The sequence below is a fragment of the Zootoca vivipara genome, chromosome 2, assembly GCF_965207765.1.
Source record: "Zootoca vivipara chromosome 2, rZooViv2.hap1.1, whole genome shotgun sequence".
In the NCBI taxonomy this organism is placed as follows: Eukaryota; Metazoa; Chordata; class Lepidosauria; order Squamata; family Lacertidae; genus Zootoca; species Zootoca vivipara.
In genome coordinates this window covers 67,072,481-67,094,361 of record NC_142584.1, presented here as the reverse complement: position 1 = coordinate 67,094,361, position 21,881 = coordinate 67,072,481, and the positions used below count along the sequence as shown (strand labels likewise).

Below are 21,881 nucleotides of genomic sequence, written 5' to 3'. Positions count from 1 at the left end.
TACAGTGAATGGTGCACCTTCAGTATTAAAATAATATTTTAAAATAAGTAGTAATATTGATTTGGTGTCTCAAAACTGTATCCAACAGTTGAAACGGAACAGGGGCATCTTGTTTTATTGAGGTTTGGGGTTTTGTTTTGTTTTGTTTTTTGCATTCCAAGGTATTCTGAGCCCATGAGTAGAATCTGGGTCTTTCTAGGTACAGTTCCAAATGAGTTTGCTGCAGTCTAGTGCACAGCTGTGATTAAGCTCTCAGAGTAAAAGATATTTTTGTTTCTCTAAAGCTCTGTAGAATTCATATATATTTCATGAATTGCCAAAACTCAAATTTATACTCTGCCGCCATACAGTAAAAAATGGATCCATTGCATACGTACTGTACCTCCCTCCTCTTTAAAAAAAAGGAAGCGAAAGGGGAAACATAATAGGTGAACAGGAAAAAATAGGTGAACAACAACAAAAAATACTAATCCCATAACAGATAGATATTCCAATCCCAACATGTTTCAGACTGTACAGTCGTTTACCGGGGAAATATTCAATGTAAATAATAGTAACTCAGTTGTATCTGCCTTATGATGATTCACATTTAACTAATGTGATACATGCAAACTGAGCCTAAATTATGAAAATACTCTCTCATTCTGGCAAATTGCAAGTATTGTTTAGCCCTCAGAACAGCTAAAGTTGAGGAAACAATTACATTTCAATATCAACAACATTATACAACACACAAACACATTTTACAAAAGGAACAATTAAATACTTTTTTTGGAGAAAAATTGCATGAATCACTACAATAGATAATGGTTTAGATTTAATATAGATAGCTGATTGCAACCAGCAGTTTTGATTTTGTTTTTGGTAAGTGGTGTGTTAACAAGGTAAGGTAAGGAAAAAGATGAATACCACAGATAGGTGAATGGAAGTTCGTTTTCTCAGAAAACCTAGTGCAGTCCTTTATGTGTCTACCCAGAAGAAAGCCATTTTCATTTTACTCTATAAAAGCAGGTTGCAGCCTGAGTGTAATACTTTTGTCCCACGGACATCAATGCATAGCTGCCAAGTTATCCCTTTTTTTAAGGGATTTTCCCTTATGCTGAATAGGCTTCCTCGCGAGAAAAGGGAAAACTTGGCAGCTATGCATCAATGGGAGAATTAAGCAAATGCTAAAATTCATGAGTTAAAAAAAGTTTACTTCTGGCCAGATCATTCCCTGTTTTTCTACAAATACTGCCAACCACCTGGATGTGCAAACATCTGAGTAAGCAAAATGCTAGCTATGCTAGCTCCTTCTGTCTTGGGTCCTTTATATCAACAGCTTTCTCTTGAGTAGTTAAAAGTGTTTGTGAATATTCTGTGATATCACAGCAAGGCAGCCCCACTGAGAAAATCTTCATTCAGGGGACAGTATGTTTTTACTGCTAGTGTTGAATATACAGCTCCTTTTTGAGGATTCGGTTTGTTTGTTTGTTTTAAAAAATCTATTTTAAGAAATGCCTTTAAAATTATTATTATTTTTACTCACAACCTCATTACCATGAATTTTTAAGTAAGGAGAAATTTCAAAGTGTATGCCCAATTCTAGAAATGTTTCAACCATGTGCCTTCCTCTTTTGTTCACTGCAGTCACTGTGTCACTGAATCAGTTCAACAAAGCAAGGAATGCAGAACAGACCTGCCCAAATTTTGCCACCTTAACATTCTTCAGCAAGAGTAAACTCCAGCTTGGTAGGTTGACAGCAGAGACCAGCTGTCAGACAGTGTGAGCCACACCTTAGATTTAAACCTCTTACCTTGTCAAGGTACCATATGTGGAAGTGCTTATAGAACATTTCAAACTTCCTTACTGCGACTTTAAATCTTACTGAGGTGATGCTTGTATTCAATTCAGTCAAAATCACATTGCCAACTGAAGAGACAGAGTACAGAACATATTTTAAATGGCTATCATTTTAGAAGCTAGGTGGAAGGATGAAAGGACATTAATTTTGATAGGCCTGACTCACAAGCAGACATGTCTTGAGGTGATACTGCATAGAAATATTTTATACTTGGCATCTTTACAGCACTTAGAATATTTCAATAATATATGTGAAACTTCTTAGTTTTTTACAGTGGGTATAAAAGGTAAGCCAGTATTGCTACTATCCACACTACTGTATTTTTTGTAATTATAAGTTCTTAAAACCTTTTACTGATTTATTTTAAATCGTACCCTGCCCTGGGACCTTAGCGTGAAGGGCATGTTGTTGTTGTTGTGGTCAACAGCAGTAATTTGCATAAGGCCAACTAGTGAATAGCTGAGGCAAAGTCTTCCCAGTACATAGCTTACATCCTTAGATCTGAAACTCTCCATTGTTGCTGGTGCTCTACTCTGCCTTTTATCTGTGACAGACTTCAGGAAACAGAAGCAAGAAAGCCAATGAAAGCTGGCAGAGTGCCCTGTGGGCACTAAAGCTGAATACTAGGAGAATGAATCCCCAATGGTTTCCAAGTGTTGACATTATCAGTTGAGGGATGCAAATGATTTTTTGGGGGGAAGCACTTTGGTACTAACCCAGCCCAATACAATAGTTAAGACCAAGAAAGAAACTATGATTTGCAGGTATCTAGTGCTACATGTGAACTGGACCAAAGACAGATACACACCTTCAATTTCTAATTGAATAATAGAGTCAATAAATAAATAAATAAAAATATGACAACAACAAGAACATATTTATTTCTGCTTCAACTGATTATTACTATTTTCAAGAAGTGTTCAAATTTGAGGGACAAATAATATTTCCCTCATGATGCTAAACATGAATGAAGCAACAGTATGCTGCTTCCCTCATAAAACTAAAGCAGCTTTGCAGAACTTCCTCACACTAGAGTTCAGGAAATAAAGTTAAGTCTAGCTTCTTTAAGTGCATTTCATACTATGTAGTATAGTATTAGTGCCTCTAACTTCAAAAAGGAGGCATGCAGCCCAAAATTCTAACACCAGACCTTTATGGCAACCACACAGTAAGTTTCTCTGCAGCATCCACACAAACATGACTATAATATGCATAATTCTGGACAGAATCTGAAACAAGCCAACCACTACTGCTGCAGTTTATGTAACTGAGGTCCAAAAGGCAACTGCAAGTAAAAAGAATACCAAGTATGGATTATACACCAGACACTGTTTATGTATGGGACTGGTGCCCTTTTTAATAGGGCTTTCCCTGTTCATCTTTGCCCCAAGAGTAGCAGATATCTGATAATTTATGCTTTTTAATTATATACAGATTTCAATTTCTTTTCTTTCCTCCTTCCCCAATCATAGAAGATGGGAGACAAAGCCAATTCTCAGATATTGAAAAGTGCAAGATAACTTTCTAGCATCATAATTTTGCTAAAGTGTAAACCAGGGTTAGTTTTTCCATAATATGTCGCCAATGCTGCAGCTGTGAACTTAAGAAAAGCCCTGCAGGATCAGACCAGCCGCCCATCTACTCCAATATCCTGTTGTCACTCTGTGCTTCAGATGCATCTGTGTGTCAAGGGAGTACTCTTTTGTTAATGCCTATTTCCACAAACAAACAGACCCCATAGAGTTGCATCCTCATGCATAGGAAACTTTGCAAGCAATCAGACTATGGCTTTGACAGTCACAATATTTTTTACCAAGATTTCACATACAAATATAAGCCCAAGAAACATCTAGTCATACCACATATATTGGCCAGAATATGTAGTGGAATCTAGAAGAAATTCCATGGTTAAAGCCTCACTTCGGTGTGTACAGACAGGTGGCTACATGAAATACTAATAAGTTCATGGCCGCGTTTGTGATATTGCCTCCCCATGCTATCTTAGCAGAATAGAAAGATATTCAAGCCTAAGATGACTACAGATGGATAGATGAAAGGAGGCAGAAAAGGAAAAGAAGCTAAAAGGCAGAGAGTCGGGTCACTGAAACCTAGGCAGATTGCATGATTCTCAGATTATCATATCAAGACTCCTATACAGCTTGCTACTGTACTGTTAAGAAAGGACTTTTACCACTAATTTTGTTTTTTCTGAAAACTTATAGCTCTGAACACAAACTAATAAGGGTTTGTTTTTGAAGGATACAGTCCTCTCAAAACAAGAAAGCAGAGGCTTGGAAAAGTGTATTATTTGCATATTTGAAAGCTATTGAAGAACTACCGTAACTAAAAGATAGCAGTGTTCACCATGCAAGAGAATCAGGTCAGTTATACCAGAAAGAGCTAAGCATTTCTGTCTCCCTCAGTGACCATTCTGCCTTTGTCCGTTCTGTTGTCTAGTGAAGTCACCAAACCTACATCTTCCTCCTCAAGACATTATTTCTGCCACGCACTGAAATGACATGCAGACAAACTTGTTCAACTGTTAACAAGCATATTTCCTCCCTGCTTTTGATTGCATTAAAAAACCCTAGATACAGTAAGCAACAAGACTTAGGGAACCTATTATACCAGCTTTGGAACTGGCTACAGGTCCTATCCAAGCACAATTCAAAGTAGACATCCCCAGAGACCATCCTCTTGAGCATGAGCTATTCAGAAATGCCTCAGCGCCCCGAGTCCATGTTCTCTGCCAAGTGAAGTAAGGGAAGTGGTAACCCGAGACACTCAAACCTTGTTACGGAGGTCCCTTCCAAGAGAGGTTTGCTTGGTGATGCCTTTTTTATTTTTGGCACCAAGTGCATACTTTAATAAGGTCTGGGCAAGGGACGTTGTAAGACACCTTTCATATATTTCGTTCTGATTTACTGGTTTTCTTGCTCAAGCGACTATTTTTATTGATCTAGGTTTATATTGGTTTTATGTAAGCTATGTGTAAGGGATGCGAGTGGTGCTGTGGTCTAAACCACTGAGCCTCTCAGGCTTGCCAATCAGAAGGTTGGTGGTTCAAATCCGCACAACAGGGTGAGCTCCTGTTGCTCTGTCCCAGCTCCTGCCTACCTAGCAGTTTGAAAGCATCCCAGTGCAAGTAGATAAATAGGTACAGCTGTGGCGGGAAGGTAAATGGTGTTTCCGTGCGCTCTGGCTTCCATCATGGTGTTCCGTTGTGCCGGAAGCGGTTTAATCATGCTGGCCACATGACCCGGAAAACTGTCTGTGGACAAATGCTGGCTCCCTCAGCCTGAAAGCGAGATGAGCGCCACAACCCCATAGTCACCTTTGACTGGACTTAACCATCCAAGGGTCCTTTACCTTTTAACCATGTAAGTTACTCTAGGAGTAAAAAAAAAAAGGAAGGACATATTAGTTCTTCCTTTAAGTATTATTTCTTCCATGCCATTAAGACGGCATGGAGAGAGGGTGGGGATGGAGACCTTAAATCAAATAGAGGAAATAGTGGGCTACTTGCTATTGTAAAGGGTAAGCCCCTGGAACGGTACAATGTAACCCAAATAAATGAAATTAATTACTGAATGCAAGCATCTTAGTTCGTAAAACTGCTCAATTTCCTTCGGAAAGGGTTGAATAGATGTGTGTATTACTGAAAATGCACACTCCCTGTCCCCCACAGCTTTGCTGCTGTTGGAAGTTTGACTCCTGGGAGGTGCTTATTCCTAGATCTCAACAACTGACACCACCACAAAGCAGAACATGGAAGCAGTTGCAGGGAGGGTCTGATATAGAAGAGCGGCTATGTGAAGCCAGCAGTGGGAATGTCAGTGTGCAGATGCAGCAGTAAGCGTTTAGGGTGTTTGGACTCGAATATACAGTACCACCAAAGTAACTTTTTTTTGTTATCGCATATTAATGCTATCCTGTATTTCAAACCCTCAAGCAATTCAGTTTGAGAAGCAGTTATGTTCAGCGCTGTCTGCCCACTATCAGCATCACGTCTGTGAACTCTGCCATTTTATGCAAGACAGAAATATCTCCTCGTATGGTAAGAAAAAGCCTGCTTTTGTTTCCAATTATTACAAACAAGCATATCTCAAGCAGCTTTCATGGTAGATGATCGTGTTCCTATGACTCATGGCAAAAAAAGTAATTTGTACTCCAAATGGAACAACAGTGATTTAGAAAAACTTAGATTTCTAAAATTGCCACCAAGCTATTTATAAGGTAATGCCTAGTGTCAACAAATGCTTGAAAGTAGATTAATACCCTAATCACAAACCACCTTCACCCCTGCAATCTATGAAACTCAACTTCAACTTCTTGCTTCTGGAATGGGTTTGGTCTTGCCAGTTTTTGGGATCCACAGCACATCTGTTACTTCCTTTCAGTGCACCGCCCAATTTACTAATTTGTACTCCATCTCTGTGACTTATATTCATGCTGAAATCCATTATTTACAAGCCCCACACCCAGTATCCTGGATACTACTGCTATAATTTAACGTTTCCCCTCAGAATAATTTTTCAATTCCTGAAGATTTTCGGAAGATTTTTGTTTGTCTAGACTGCAGATGCCTCACCCTGACTAGATTTAGCTGAAAAATGGATGTAGCGAGGTGGCCAAGTTTGCTGATGATAATTGTTCAGTCATTAAAACAAAAGGACCTCTTCAAACTGAGTGAATGGGCAGTAAAATGGAAAATGCACTGTGAGCCTGCTTAAGTATGTTTTATAATTTCCAGGAAATGTATGGGTTTTGATGTTGATTGACCTATAGATTGACCTCTGTGCATGTATATACCGATAACCCACAGAATATGACCTCCTCTAATATACTGTACTCCCATAATCTGTGGACCGGCAATACTCAGCATTTTTCTCTCATGTATTAGAAAGATCTTCTTAATCATAGCCTCTAAGCAAAGGCTCCTCCTTCCCCAAACAATGGAGGCAACTGAAACAAACAGGCAACGTTCAGTTGAAAACCGTCTGAACAAGCTTGAATGCTGAAGCCATTTTGGTTTTGACTCCTCAGTATAACAAGGAATATTCAGTGAATGAAAAGCAGATTGCAAACGTTGCCAGAACTCATGAAGCTTGTTTCAACTCTAAATCTAGCCATATTTTGTAGCGATCAATTCATTATTATACTTTGAATTAGAATTCCCTTGCATCTGTCCAAGACCTAAATGCAATGTACTTCAAGCCATCTGGGACCTATTAGTCACAGCTGTATTTTATTGATCATGAATTTTAAGAGAGTCAGATTCAAAGGTCAGAAATTTAAGAAAAGATGCACTATGGATTGTTATCCTGGAAAATAAGGACAAAAGATGCATAAAACCAAATGCTGACCTCGAGAAAGCTATTTTTGATATGCAGTGAACATTCTGCAGTGTGCCTTCTTCTGGGACCACCCAGGAACACCAGTCAAGCATCTGAACCTCTAGGCATCCAATGTAACCACTAGAGGGAATTATGAGGCTCACTCAAGAATACTAAGTACCGTAGGTGTGTTACAATAAAATGAAAAAAAATGTAAGGAACATGTATAACAGTGGAACTGCATCCCAGATGCTAAATTTAAGGCACATTTTTTTATTTCTTGTTTCAAAACGTTCAGTATATTCATCTGGAGAAAATGGAAACACTGAATAATCAGTGGGCAATTAGAATATTTCCACTATACATACCAGACATTTAAAATGGATCTTGTCGGGGTATGGTTAAAGATGTGGAAATGACCCGTATTTGAAGTGACATTTAACTTTGGTGTCTGTAATAAACAACTTCTCTATGAGACCACATTGTTCAAAACTCAGCAAAGTTCTGTCAGCTGCTCCATCTAATACCATTCTGCCACTCCCACTGTAACGCCTTCCATTTCCAGATGTGCCCATATTTATTATAAAGGAACTATTCAGAGGACAACTCATTTCCTCTCTCATATGAGAAGAGGGCATTGCCAGTAATTTCACTAGGTGGTCACTGCAAAACATTGACTGTCCAATTAAATGCTGCCAGTCTGAAAACATTTCATTTAATCTAGTTTAGTAGGGTGCTTGAACAAGGGACCTGTTGCCTGAATCCTGCTCTCCGTTTTGTTGCTCACAGTCCAGGGCACAATGCCAAATTTTGAAAGAGGGCACTTCTCCACACATGACCTTTTTGCAAGCAAAAGGCCAAAGGAAAAAGAATCTATGATACAACATTTGCACCAGATGCTAGGCGCATATTGATGCTTTGGACTCCCAACTAATCACCACTTGCTATTTCCCCAGCCAGCAGATATCCTGATGGCTGAATTGGCAGGAGGATTAAAACTTCTGCTAGTGACCTTCATCCAAGCCACGCAGACCATGTATACAATTACTTACTGGTTATCTTCTCCTTCTTTAAAATTCAATGCTAGAGGACACTATTCAGGAGCAGTAACGTTGAGAGACAAGGAACTGTCAGTGTGAAAAGTTTGGTTGTAATTAGAGTGAGTCATATATTCCAAGTGTGGAACCCACTGTTGGAAGTTAAAAGGCCAAAATTCGTCACAATGGGAGGCATACATGACTGCACCAGTGAAAAACTGGACAAGATCTTCTTTGAGTCTCTTAGTACATGCCTCTGTGAAAATCCCTTTTTATCTTGGGAGTCCACAGGTGTTACTGAAATTACCGTATGTACGGCAAACAGCATTAGGTTCCCACAGACCCAGGCATGCACAATTCTCAACCCATTAGTTAGCAGGCAGCCTGCCAAGTGTTCCCACTGCATTAGCTTCAAGCTTTCACAGAAAGTGCTCTTTGCACCACATTGACCCTAATCTTAAATTCATGTTCAGTTAGAAATCCATGTGTTAATCTTCTTAACAGAAGGCCAGGAGAGAAAAATGCAGCATAGATGGCAACTCCATGCTACATCCAAATGCCCCAGAAGAATGTCTCTCACAGTGCAGCTGTTGCATTAATAGGGACAGAGCCCTGCCCATGTGACCACACTCACAGCTGATAATGAGCCTGTTTGGTTTCTCCGAACAAAACTGCTCAGATCCTGTTTGTGGGACGAAATCTCCTTAATATCCGATAAGAATAAACCTGTTAAATAAACCTGTTAAATAAAAGCCTCTCCAGCAGATGGTGATAGTTACTGGACTTGTGAAAAGAAGTCTCCAGTCTGCGCAAGCAAAGCAGCTTTACATAGCTTTATTGCCAACTAGTCCGTCAGTCACAGAAAACACCAATAAATGGAGTCATCAATTAACCAAAGATTAAATGGATTTGGTTTTGCTCTTGACAATTCACTGACATGGCACCATCTGTGTATCAGTTATGTGTATGTACAGCACTCTTCAACCTATGCACTGCAGAGGTTGAAAGGAAGGAGATTCCATCTCCAAAGGAAATATTTTCCCACACTTCCATTTTGTTGGAGGTCACAGAACCTAACTATTGTAGCTTCCAAGGCAGATCCAGATTGGTCCTTCATTCGAATGCTACAGAAACACCTGCTGCCAAATGTTTATTCCTGAGCATGGTTTTTTTGGGAGGGGGGATTCCATTTAATAGTGTTCAACAAAAGTGATCACCACCAACATACCCAATAATTGCCTCTTCTGTTTAGTAGGAACCTACTTTGCTCTGCAGAATAAATTGTTGAGATTTTACTCAGCAGTGTGACCAGAGAGAAAGGTAGAGTAATTATTTCCTAATTATTGTTGGTCCCTTAAGTATTACACTGCACCCTTTTGGCAAGAAGACTAACACAGTTCTTAAAGCTCATGTAGGGTAGAAGAAACTATTTAAAAATGGCATTGTGACCTTGATGACAAAACAATGCAGGCTTGAAAACAGACATTTATCTGACCTTCTGCAGTTAGTAAGACTTTCCTCCAGGTGACCAAGGAGAGAAGCTTTTGTAAAGCAGAGATAAATGCTGATTATTTTCTCTTCATTTCATACCTCTGGTATTGTATTCTGGTAGAATACAATTAATACCACATGGATGGGGCAAAGAGGTTACAAGAAACTGTTATGGGCAAGTAATTTCTGTGTATTTGCTTACAGATCTAAGGTAAGAACTCCAATTTGGAAGGTTCACACGTCTAAAAAACAAACACTGAAAATACTATCCCAGAAAAGTGTGGAGAGCTCGACATGTCAGAACTTCCCAAAAGGTTAAGATGTCACAAGACACTGGGGATTAAGTATATTCATGCATTCAAAGTGTTCGGTACTAAAGAGCTAATCAAAGTGAGACACATATCAGGTCACAGATGTCAGAAATAAGACTGCAAAATAAGGCATAAACTTGGGCATGGGACTAATTAACCAAAAATGAAGTAGTTTTTTTTTAACCCCGTGATTTTAAGTGAAAAACAGTCTTTTGTAAAATAGAAGAGCAGATTATGCTGATTACTAATCCAGTTACTGAGTAAATTTCAATGGCCTGTATTATGCAGATTACAGGCCATAACTGTTATTGGTCCTCCTGGTTTTAAAATCCTATAGATGCTGCATAAAGCAAGGTGAATAAAATAATTTCACACATTTCCAAGCATAGGTTGGCCGGTTAGCACAGTCAGCATAGCAAATTTAGGTACGATACGATTTCTTCTTTTGAGAAGATGTCTGGTTGCCTTTATCCTGAACTGAAATTCAACCTGTTGTTCTGTAGGTCTTGTGAATCATCTGAGGTTGTCCAAGCTTAACACACCTCTGCCATTGCCTAAAATAAGTTGCATCTCAAGATCTCTGAGCATCTTAGTGATTAAAACTAAATATCCTAAAAGGGAAGCAGGACTACAACTGCTCTTACAGCTTGGGAACTACTTAACAGATTACAAGCAGATTCTTGCCCCTTACTTTCAGTTATCAGTACCTATCACTTTCTCTTGACCTTCAAGCTGTGTAAGGCAACACCCATCTGGCTTTCTATGAACGTACCATGTCAACAATGTTGCTAGCAAAGCACTAGTTTCAGCACAGGATAGCAAAGCAGTTCTTGCACAAAAACTGAGAATGATGCCTCAGTAACTAAGCTACATGTCTTTCAAGATATAAAAGAATGAGCATGGGTATGAATGATATCTCTTGTTGCCAGCCCATGTTGAGGTCTGGCAACCAGACAGCTGACTACATGCCAAGAACCTTTTTTAAAGCACAGGACACAAAACAAAGTTGTGATCACCTCTGAATTATCTCTGTTTGAAAGGTTCCAGCAAGGGGGTCTCTACATCTTTTAGCAACCCTTTTACTTTCTGCATACTCTCCACAATCGCAGTGCAGCCAAATACTCATATATGCCTTGTTTTCTTCCTGCACTCAAAGACACTGGCTCTTTCAACACTAAGACAAGCAAGTGACAAGATGGTCCAAACCTCCCTTTTGGGGAATGCTTTTGGGCAATAAATGGTTTCTCCCTTTCTGGTACAAATTGCTGTGGTTAAATTTTTGTGTTTGCTGTGTTTGTTTTCCCCTGTGCGGTTTTGTGTCTCTTTCACTGCTTTTATTGCAGTTAAATGTTTTTTTAATAGAAATAAAAAGGTGGTCCCTTAACTAAAAACAAGGAAGAAGGGGCAGGAAGGAGTGCAAAGTCAGCAATTACTTCCTGATTATTTATTAAGTACTTCCTGGAAAACCATCTTGTATCCCATAAATGATTCTAGGTTATTTCTACTACAGCCTCAACTTTGGGGTTGAAAAGCTGTTGGTTAAGCTGACTAGTGGAAGAATTTCTCTCTCTGGGCACTGCAACACTTTCCCCCAGAACAGCAAGTTTCACATCACTACCACAGCAACCTCTCCAATTTGAGAAATGGTACATTATTTGTCTGTAACATTTGAATTGTGACAGGCCATGCAAGCCCTGGACTCGGTGGGCTAGGTGAGGGTCAATAAACTGACTCCTTCAAGATGGAGGCATTGTGTGAGAGCAGTTCCAAGTCTGGATAACTGATTAATTGCTTGCTTTGAATGGGGCTATACAGAAGGAGCAGGTTTATAGTCTGGATGACACTCTGTTGCTAGAGGCCCAGGTGGCCTGGATGGTTAACAGTGCCTTTTATCAGGTTTGACTGATAAATGGGCTGACTTAGAAGCTGCAGCTGGTGCAGAATGCAATGGCTTGACTGCTCACCAGGGCAGAATGTTATGCCGGTGCTGAAAGAATTACACAGCCTGCCAGTTAACTAGTAGGCTAGGTTCAAGGTGCTGGTATGGGTGTACAAAGCCTCATATAGCATGAGACCAGGATACCTAAAATATCACTTCATCCCCTGCATGTCCAGCCTATTCACAGCAATTCTGCAGGAGAGGGCATTCTACAGATTCATTCTATCAAAAGGTCTGTTCTGCACAATGCCAGAATTGGGCCTTTAGTGTAGCAGTATATACCATTTGGAACTTCCTCTCACTGCATATTTGACAGGTGCCTTCTCTTTTGCATTTTTGACACATGCTAAAGACATTCCTAGGAGGCTAGGACACGAACCAATGGATTCAAATTACAAAAAAGGAGATTCCGACTAAACATCAGAAAGAACTTTCTGTCAGTGAACACTGACAATGGAACGGACTTCCTCTGGAGGTGGTGGACTCTTCTTTAGCAGTTTTTAAGCAGAGGTTGGGTGTCCATCTATCACGTATTATTTGGTTGAGATTCCTGCATGACAGTTATTTGGACTAGATGACCATTGGGACGCCTTCCAATTCTATGATTCCTCTTTCAATAAGCCACCTGAAATCTTTATTTTGGATGCTATCTGTTTTTGAATTGGTTTGATATATGTGCTGTTGCTTTTTAAACTGTCCTTATAAAAATAATTGTTTTAAGTTGTTTTCGTGTGTGTGTGTTTTGCACATGTTTTTATTATATTGCAAATTGCTTTGGTGTGTCTTGTGGACATAAATAAACAATAAGACGACATTTAAAAATAAAATGCTAATATAAAATATCAATATGAAGAAATAATAATAATAGTAATAAAACTAATAAATTAAAGCTGGGTCTGGCAGCCCCTGTAGCACCCTAAGGCCAAGAAAGTACATCATGGCTGTCTGTACCTACCAAAGTCAGAAGAGGAATGCAAAAATTTTATGCCTAGGAAAGGGACTATGCTTGGAGTGTGTTTATGAGACGTTCTCTTCCCCTAGCATCAAGTTTCAAATTCCATGAAAAGTCAACCCAGATTTCAAATTAGGATCATGTTAGACAAATTAGTATAGTACAGGGGTGGCCAACTCCCGAGAGACTGTGATCTACTTTCAAAATTAAAATCTGGCAGTGATCTACCCCCATTTTTAAGGGGTTCAGGCCAAAGTTGTTGACCTTTTTTTTAAGGGAGGGGGAATGGCCCATTTTATAGGAGTTCAGTGACTTTTTGCAGCTCTTCTGAAGGAGGGGGAGGAACAGAAGCACCCACTAACCTTACAGTCCCTGGCCAGATAACAGCCTCAGTTTCTAACCTCCGGCTTCCCTTCTGCAACAATAGAGGCTGGCACAGGGAGAGGGGGCAGGGCCGGAAGGGGGCCAGTGATCGACTGCGATCTACAAAAACCTTGCAGGGATCGACCAGTAGATCGCGATCGACGTGTTGGACATCCCTGGTAGATACCTATCCTGATCTTAGTCTCTGTGACATTTGGATGTAAAAGTCAATTTCTAAGCACAGCCATTGAGGAGAGAGCGAAGACAAAGACTAGTGAGATAGAAGTAAATACACAGCAGAAGATATTACAGTCCCAAGTTCTCACCTGGATAATTTCGCCATTAGAAGCTATTAGTTCTGTTGGGATGGTGACTCTGAAGGAACGACCCACTACAGCAGAGCTGTCAGGAATCCCCACCACTGCTGGCACATTCTCTCGGAGATCCGAAAGCACCGAATGCATGGAGGCCTCTAACTGGTTTTCCCAGTCCCGTACAACTTCTGAGGCCTCACTAGGCCAATGGCACTTAACAGTAGTAGTCACCATCAGCACTAGCAAAGTCCTCCCCAGTATTGGGGACAGCTGTATAAATCCAAGAGTCATTCTCTCAGCACGTGCCAAGTACTCTGTTGCAGCCAGAAAAAGAGACCCAGGGCCCAGCAAGCTAAACAGAGGCGAGTAGTCACCAATCCTTCACACCAGAATCATTGTTGCTGGTCTTGGTACCTGTAAGAGAAACACACACATACAGAGTCAATGAGCAGGTGAAGACAAACTTCATTATGACCCTTTTGACTAAGGTTCTGTCATCTGGCTAGCACGCATGAAGCCTTTCAGAAGCTTGAAGCCCCACTGCCCGAAGCACTGTCCCCCCTACTTTCAAAATTCTCCAGCTTCTGCCCCAGTCCAGTTCAATCTTTCTGTCAAGGCTTTTGTTGACCCTCCCACACCCACAATGTCCTCATCATTTTCCACTTTTAAATGGAGTTCCCAGTGGTCTCCCATCCAATTTTCTGCAACAGTTTATAACTTCTTGGCTTCAGCAGTGCTGCAGCATTAAATGTTTCCAGGTCATTCACTCCCCATACCCTATATATTTAATGAGTCATAAAAGTATGTGAAAAAAGGAAGAAATCAAACGATGTATCATCATAGAGTGGGGCATTTTTTCATTAAAACAGTAGTATGTTTGCACAGGAAGTTTACACTATAATTATCAGAACTTCAGAGCCATTAGTGGAAGGTGTTGCATAGACATTTAGTTCCGCTACTTTGAGCTCAACTCCACACTACAGTTTTCCTAGCCCCGAGTTTGAATGTTACAAACAAGTAATCTAAAGATGACAGCTGTTTTACGTAGGTCACTCCTACCCGGACATTGCTTCTATGTAGGAAATTCCATACACACACCATGTAGCGTGGGAGAATTGTGTCTATATATTCTGACAAGCGTGCATGCTGCAAGAATTATTTGCAAAATAGGCTTCCTGCTGCGACAAAATGCCTAAACACATCTGGGTACATGAAACTTCCTGCAGAAGAGCAATGGAATTCCATCCTATGTGAAGACATTCACTCTGTGTTCCTTATTAGACAGGTGTATATCTGTACCCACACGTTCTCTGACTGGAATCCCCTCTTGATGTGAGATTCCCCCACCCCACCCTTTTCACTTTTGTATTGCAGAAATTTCAAATATATTTTCCAATTTCAGAAGCTGCAACACAGAGATTTTTCCCCCCAACACAGAGATAAATGGGGTCCTTTATTAGCTCTATCCATATTTATATACTGTACACAGGTGACCTTTTCGTTAGGTAGCAGACATTTTCAATGCTACTGCTTTTAATAGGGAAAAGTATCAAATATAATTGCTGGGTATTGACACATCATGCAAACTTGTCTTTCACCAGCTAAAATGTATCCACACTGACGAGCTGTGCCATTATAGTTTATACGAACACTTTGCTCCATGTACACTTGTAAAAATCACAGGCCCAGAACTGCTCAGACAATACGTAAATAATAAACTAGACTAGCATTTGCTCTGATAAAACCATTAAAGGAAAGATCTTCAAGGTCAATGAGTAATAGAAGGCTTCCTTAAAGCTTAAGAACCAAAGTGATGATGTGATTACAAGAACTCCCAGTCAGGCACACCTTCTCTAGTAAACTGGAACATTCCTCCCATGCGCTAAGGATTGTGTCAGAACAAGTTCTGACCCAATTTGGAAGAATACTGATCCGAGAGTTAACATTTCATGTGTTCATTCCAATGCACAAGGAAGTGTCTGAACCAATAGCCTAGACAATATTTGAATGCATGAATGTGCTTCTTACTACATTTTGGTAGCCTTGGGGCAGTAGTAATTTCTGTCTGGAGTGTGGAGGAAGGGGAGACAACACAGGAAGGAGCATCACGGTGTCAGTGTGTGCAGACTATGAGACTAAAAGACAGCAACTCTGGAGGTAGCTTCAGCCACATTAGTGCAAATGCACACCCAATGCATTAATGTTGTCCTTTGCTTTGGGCAGAAGCTCCACCCCTTTGTGTGGCAACTGCACCATATGCTAATATGGAAAGACTCCATTTTGTGGGTGGGGCAGAAATTTCAGCTACCCAACTTCCCCCTCCAAGCCACCAGCATCTTCAAACAGCTGTGAAGGCCCCATTACAGGGTGCAGGGAGGGAAGGACCTTTTCCCCACACCTATGCCATTTGATGCATCTACGGTATCTTGGAAACAAATGAGTAATTAGGTTTACTGAAATAAGCATGCCCAGTCTTGAAAGCTACCTGGATGGAGAATCTGGGAACCATGCTTAAGCCACGGAGTTATTTTGAAGACTAATGGGTTAGAGCAGTGAAAAAATATACTTATAGAATATAATAGTCTATAGAATATAGACTTTATCTAGTCAGAGGGACCTCAGAGCTTCTTTGCATGGCTCAGCTGAGCATTAAACTGTTCTGCCTCCACAGCTGAGAGCGCTAGGGCAGAAGCAGTTTTAAAAAGTCGAGGGAGGTGATACAGCTTACTCCGCTCTCTGCAGTATAAGGGGCAGAGCAATGGTGGCTTCACCTGGCAGTATATCGTGGGTGAAACCACCGCTGCTCCTGAGTCCCTCTGCTACCAGCAGCTCAATTTTGAAAGTGGCACTGGTAGCAGAGGGGCTCAGAAACAGTGTTGGTTTCACTTGCGATATACCGTGTTTCTCCGAAAATAAGCCATACCCCGAAAATAAACCATACCCCAAAAATATGCCATACCCGAAAAATAAGTCATAGTGATAGGCAGTTTAACCTTGTAGGTTAAACTGTACCATACTTAATAAAAAAAATTAAGACACCCCCTGAAAATAAGCTACCGTGTTTTTTTTGAGGAAAAATAAATATAAGACGGTGTCTTATTTTTGGAGAAACACGGTACTGCTGGGTGAAGCCGCTATACATCACCCAGGCCCAGTTGAAACACCACCTAGTAGGAGTGTCCCTGTTCAGGATTCCTACCAAGCCAGCCAGCCAGGCCCTTTTCCAATATACTATAGCTATAAAGCAAGCACGTCCAACAGGTAGATCGTGATCTACCGGTAGATCGCTGGATGTCTGTGGTAGATCACTGGCTCCCCCCAACAAAGCTCAACAGGTTTGGCTCCCCTAAAAAGCTAAACAACTTTGACCTGAACCCCTAAAAAGGGGGTAGATCACTGCCAGTTTTTAACTTTGTGAGTAGATCTCAAACTCTTGGGAGTTGGCCACCCCTGCTGTAAAAGAATTTAAGCAAGGCATTCTATTCTTCTCTCCTTCTGGTCCTCATGGTTCCCCAGAGTATGTCAATAGCCATTTGTGAGTGGCTCTGTTTTGACGCCATTTCTGACAGCACTCACAACATGAGTTTGTTATCAGAGGGAGCAAATACTGAATGTGTTAATGGTTCCTTTGGACAAACTACTTACTACAAGATCAGCAAAGCTGCCTTGCAAATCAGGCACCTAGTCCTTTACACATTGCAGTACTAAGGATTGTGAGGAAGTTTCTGAAATGAACAGGAAAATAATCTAAAACAAACAAAGTATACCCTTATTCAAGGTCCAAACATCAAAGCAAGCCGGTCACTTCAGTGCTCCATGGATCTTTGAAAAACAAAAAAACTTAACACTTGGCAATGCAGGCACTGCCTTTCCACCAGCCTTTACATAATGTGCTGCCCACCTGGATTTGGGAGCAAACATCTACAGGCTTCATTTATCAAAATGTGCTTACTTTAATTGGAAAAATATGATCCAGGAGTGCTTTGTTGCTGTTGGCCAGAACCACATTAGAGCACATAACATTAGTCTTTATGAACAAAAACACCAACTGCAAACAGCAACTACTTGTGACAGAATGCATAAATCTTCATACAACAACTGCAAATAGCAAGCAGAACAAAACCTTGGCTTCCAAGACCAAATAATTTAAGGGAACCCCCTAAAGCCCCTCAATACCTTAAGGACCGCCTCTGATACAAAGTGACCTGGACCCTGTGTTTGTCATCTGATGCCATTCTCTGTGTCCCTCCTCCTTGATGGGTTTAGAGAGTGGCCCCCCGACTGTGGAATGCTCTCCCCAGAGAAGCTCACCTGGTTCCATCATTACATGTCTTTAGGCACCAGGCAAAATCATTCTTCTTTAGCCAGGCCTTTAGCCACGGAATAATCTATGCCCTGTTAAAGCTTTTTTTTGGGGGGGGGGGTGGAGAGCCGGGTCGGTTGACTGTTATTATGATTAGTTTATTATTATGCTGACTGTTATTATGGTTTTTATTATCGATGCTCCATAAAATGTGTTATTAATGCTGTACACCACCTTGGGAGCTTTTGATAAAGGGTGGGATATAAACTGAATAAATAATAATAATAATAATAATAATAATAATAATAATAAATTTTTATTTATACCCCGCCCTCCCCAGTCAAAAACCGGGCTCAGGGCGGCTGACACCAACAGAACCACAATAAAACATAAAAACAATTAATTAAAATACAGATTAAAATACAGTATTAAAATTTAAAGTGCAGCCTCATTTCAAGTAGGCCATAAGTGGCTGACACCAACAGAACCACAATAAAACATAAAAACAATTAGTTAAAATACAGATTAAAATACAGTATTAAAATTTAAAGTGCAGCCTCATTTCAAGTAGGCCATAAATCCAAGCCATGAGGGAGAAAAACACAGGGGTCAGGCTGAGTCTAACCCAAAGGCCAGGCGGAACAGCTCTGTCTTGCAGGCCCTGCGGAAAGATGACAAATCCCGCAGGGCCCTGGTCTCCTGGGAAAGAGCGTTCCACCAGGTTGGGGCCAGTACTGAAAAGGCCCTGGCTCTAGTAGAGGCCAATCTAGCCATCTTATGACTCGGGATCTCCAGAATATTATTGTTTGTGGACCTTAAGGTCCTCCGCGGGGCATACCAGGAGAGGCGGTCCCGTAGGTACGAGGGTCCCAAGTCGCATAGGGCTTTAAAGGTCAAAACCAGCACCTTAAACCTGATCCTGTACTCCACCGGGAGCCAGTGCAGCTGGTAAAGCACTGGATGAATGTGATCCCGCGGCCGGGACCCTGTAAGGAGCCTCGCCGCGGCATTCTGCACCCGCTGGAGTTTCTGGGTCAGCTTTAAGGGCAACCCTGCGTAGAGCGAGTTACAATAGTCAAGCCTGGAGGTGATCGTCGCATGGATCACTGTGGCCAGATCGGGGCGAGAGAGGTAAGGGACCAACTGCTTGATGCGGCGGAGATGGAAAAATGCCACCTTTGCTGTGGATGCAACCTGCGCCTCCATGGAAATAAAGCAGCTTCCAAAATTATGTAAAAACTTATACCACTTTGTAAGGCCAGATAATGCACATTATACAAGTCATCAATCCCACAGCAGGAAGAAATCATATTAAAGCCTTCATAGAAAAACTGCTCTAAGCCGTTACATTTCTACCCATATGAGATTTACTACCAACATTTCAAGATACATATAAGGACTGCAAATAGAGACAATGCACGAATATTTTTATAACCCAATAAAATCTTTAATATATTTTTTTTAAAGATGCATACAAGGGGAGAAAGCCCAGGAAGGCCTTCGTGTAACCTTCACCCCCTGCCAGTGATGCCAATACTCCTCAGAGAGATAGATTTTCTTGAAACAATTTCATCTCTTAACAGGAACGTATTTCTCCCAGAGGCTAAGAACTAACCTTGGAGAGTCTTTTCATCCCAAATCCCTCCTTAATCTAAATTCCTTTCCTCGATACTCCACAGCACCAAAATATGCAAGACCTTTGGACCAAAGTTCTGCAAACTGGAAGTTTTACTCTGACTCCCTGGGACGCTTTAGGACCAAGGTTACTATGCAAATATTAGTCTTGCTAATCACATTTTCAGGTATGTAATCAAGCAGACCAAAGATAATGAATGTTCTGAAGTGAAAAACATGCAGTACTTCAGACAGTTCTAGTTTAACAGAAAGATTGTGCAAGGAAGTAAAGCTGCATAATTGCTCATAGTTTTGCACTTACGCCTTCCTTTTTACATAGACATTATCTTAAGCAAAGGGCTGTTTTGAAGTTGGCCAAGTGGATTTGAGTTGTACATAGTATAGCTACTTCAAAATACCTCATCTCTTGAAACTTAAGGCATTTCTTTATTGTGACAACATGTTTAGAGGCTTTCCTCCAGTTCATTTATTCTTAGTCTCAGGAAAGTTAAAATAAATATAACTATTTAAAAGCTCTTCACACTACCCGCCACTGTTCCTCCTCTGTGGTATAAGATTATTCTGCTGCTATCATATGTACATTGCATGCATGAAAGGAAGTGGTCCCAATATATGAACCCTACTGCTTTTCAAAGAGGTGAAGAAAAGTATTTTTAGCAAATAAGTCTTGTACACTGCTTTGCATGAAGCATTCAGAACTACTACAGTATCCTAAAAGAGAGGTACTAATATTTCCTTTAGATGTCACTAGGGTGCATTTAATCCAAGGTGAATAGATTTAATTACATGAAGTACATTAATTCCAATTTTAATGTTCTGGTTTTTGCTACCTAGTGACTTCTGTTTGGTAATCTGTGTTATATGCCTGTCCTATGGAGTGAACTCTTCAAATGTGCTGAAGATCCTGCAGCTGAGCTGCACTACTGCTTTGAATGCCCCTCCCCGAACGCACGCCACGCCCCCGAGGGCGACGTGCCATGCCCTCAGGACGCGCGCCAACCACACCCCTGCTGGCTCTCCGCCCCCCGGTGCTGGAGCATGCAGCTTCGCCACTGACGAAGGGAATTGTGAATAAACTGAACAAAGCCACACTGGCCAACAACATTTTCTTTAAGTAGCTCAATTATAGGACACTACCAGGAACTTTTCTCAGAAGTAGATTTAAAATAACCTCAAGTGGGCAAGAGTAATGAAACAAGTGCCACACTGCTCTTCCAAGTTCTGCTACAATAGACTTCTATTACAACTGTAAGAGAAACTGCAGAACGCCATACTGCACTTGGGCAAGTAACACACATCTATAGGAATCTATAGGTGTGTGTAGAATAGGCCATGATGAACATCTAATCACCAGCTTGTATAGGAAAGCTAGCCTACTAGCTTCCACTTAGAACACATCACAAAAAAATCCACATGTCTACAGCCAAGGCCTACAATTGCATTTGTTCACAGACTCGGACAGAAAATTGTGACTTTCAAAATTACACCAGACATTCCTTGGAATCCAACACCCATGCAATGCAATGAAAAAAGAGAAACAAATTTGGTGCACAGGAATATTCTACAATAGTGCATATCTAGAAGAGAAAACTACAGATCACCACTAGTCACTTTCAGCTCCAAGTTAAAACCAATCAAATGTATCATGATCTATAGCACACTTTCTTCTCACAGGCTTTGGATGGCAGGCCTACACTTGTATACAGACACCCTCTTAACCTAGAACAGCTACTCATGAACAACTGGCCATAAAACTGACGTCAAGCCACTAGACCCTGCCACACATCCAGATCCAGACCCTGACTCTGTCCCCATGTCAACTCCACATTACAAGATCTAATAACATCATCCCCATCACAGATTCTAGCATTATACAAGCCACCTGCCAACAATTCCCTTCTACATGGAGAGGTGGCCTACTCTAGATAAGCTACTGAAGAAGCAGGTATATAGTAAATCGGCTTCTCCATGATTCAACACAGTCACTGGAGATCCAGATGGCACTGGTGGCAAGGATTGCCTATTTCTAGCTCCAGCGACACCACCAGCTTTGGTAGGGCTACCTTGTGAAGATCTGAAAACTGCATTTTGTGCAAAATGTGGCCACCAGATTGGTGTGTATTTAATCAGATTTGTAACACACCACTCCTGTGAAAACTGCACTGACTGGCAGGATGCTACTGAGCCCAATTCAAGGTTCAACATTAACATATAAAGCCTTCCATGACTTAGGTCCCAAATACTTGAAGAAATGCCTTGGCCTGAGCCTTAAATTCTGCTAGGAAGGCCCTTGACATGGTTGCACTGCTGGGCATAGCTTGATGTGAATGTGATGATACAGGAAAATACCTTCTTG

The 21,881-nt window shown here is 40.9% G+C and overlaps 1 protein-coding gene across 3 annotated transcripts in view; it reads right to left on the bottom strand.

Annotated features, from left to right (window-relative positions):
- The window catches only part of DAG1 (dystroglycan 1), a 70,841-nt gene that overhangs the window by 8,484 nt on the left and 40,476 nt on the right, over positions 1-21,881 (bottom strand). For all 3 annotated transcript variants that reach the window (XM_035105913.3, XM_035105914.3, XM_035105911.3), the window contains one exon: positions 13,600-14,001. In XM_035105913.3, coding sequence (XP_034961804.1) covers positions 13,600-13,878 — 279 coding nt within the window. In that variant the 5' untranslated portion in view covers positions 13,879-14,001. The remainder of the gene's footprint in view (positions 1-13,599; positions 14,002-21,881) is intronic.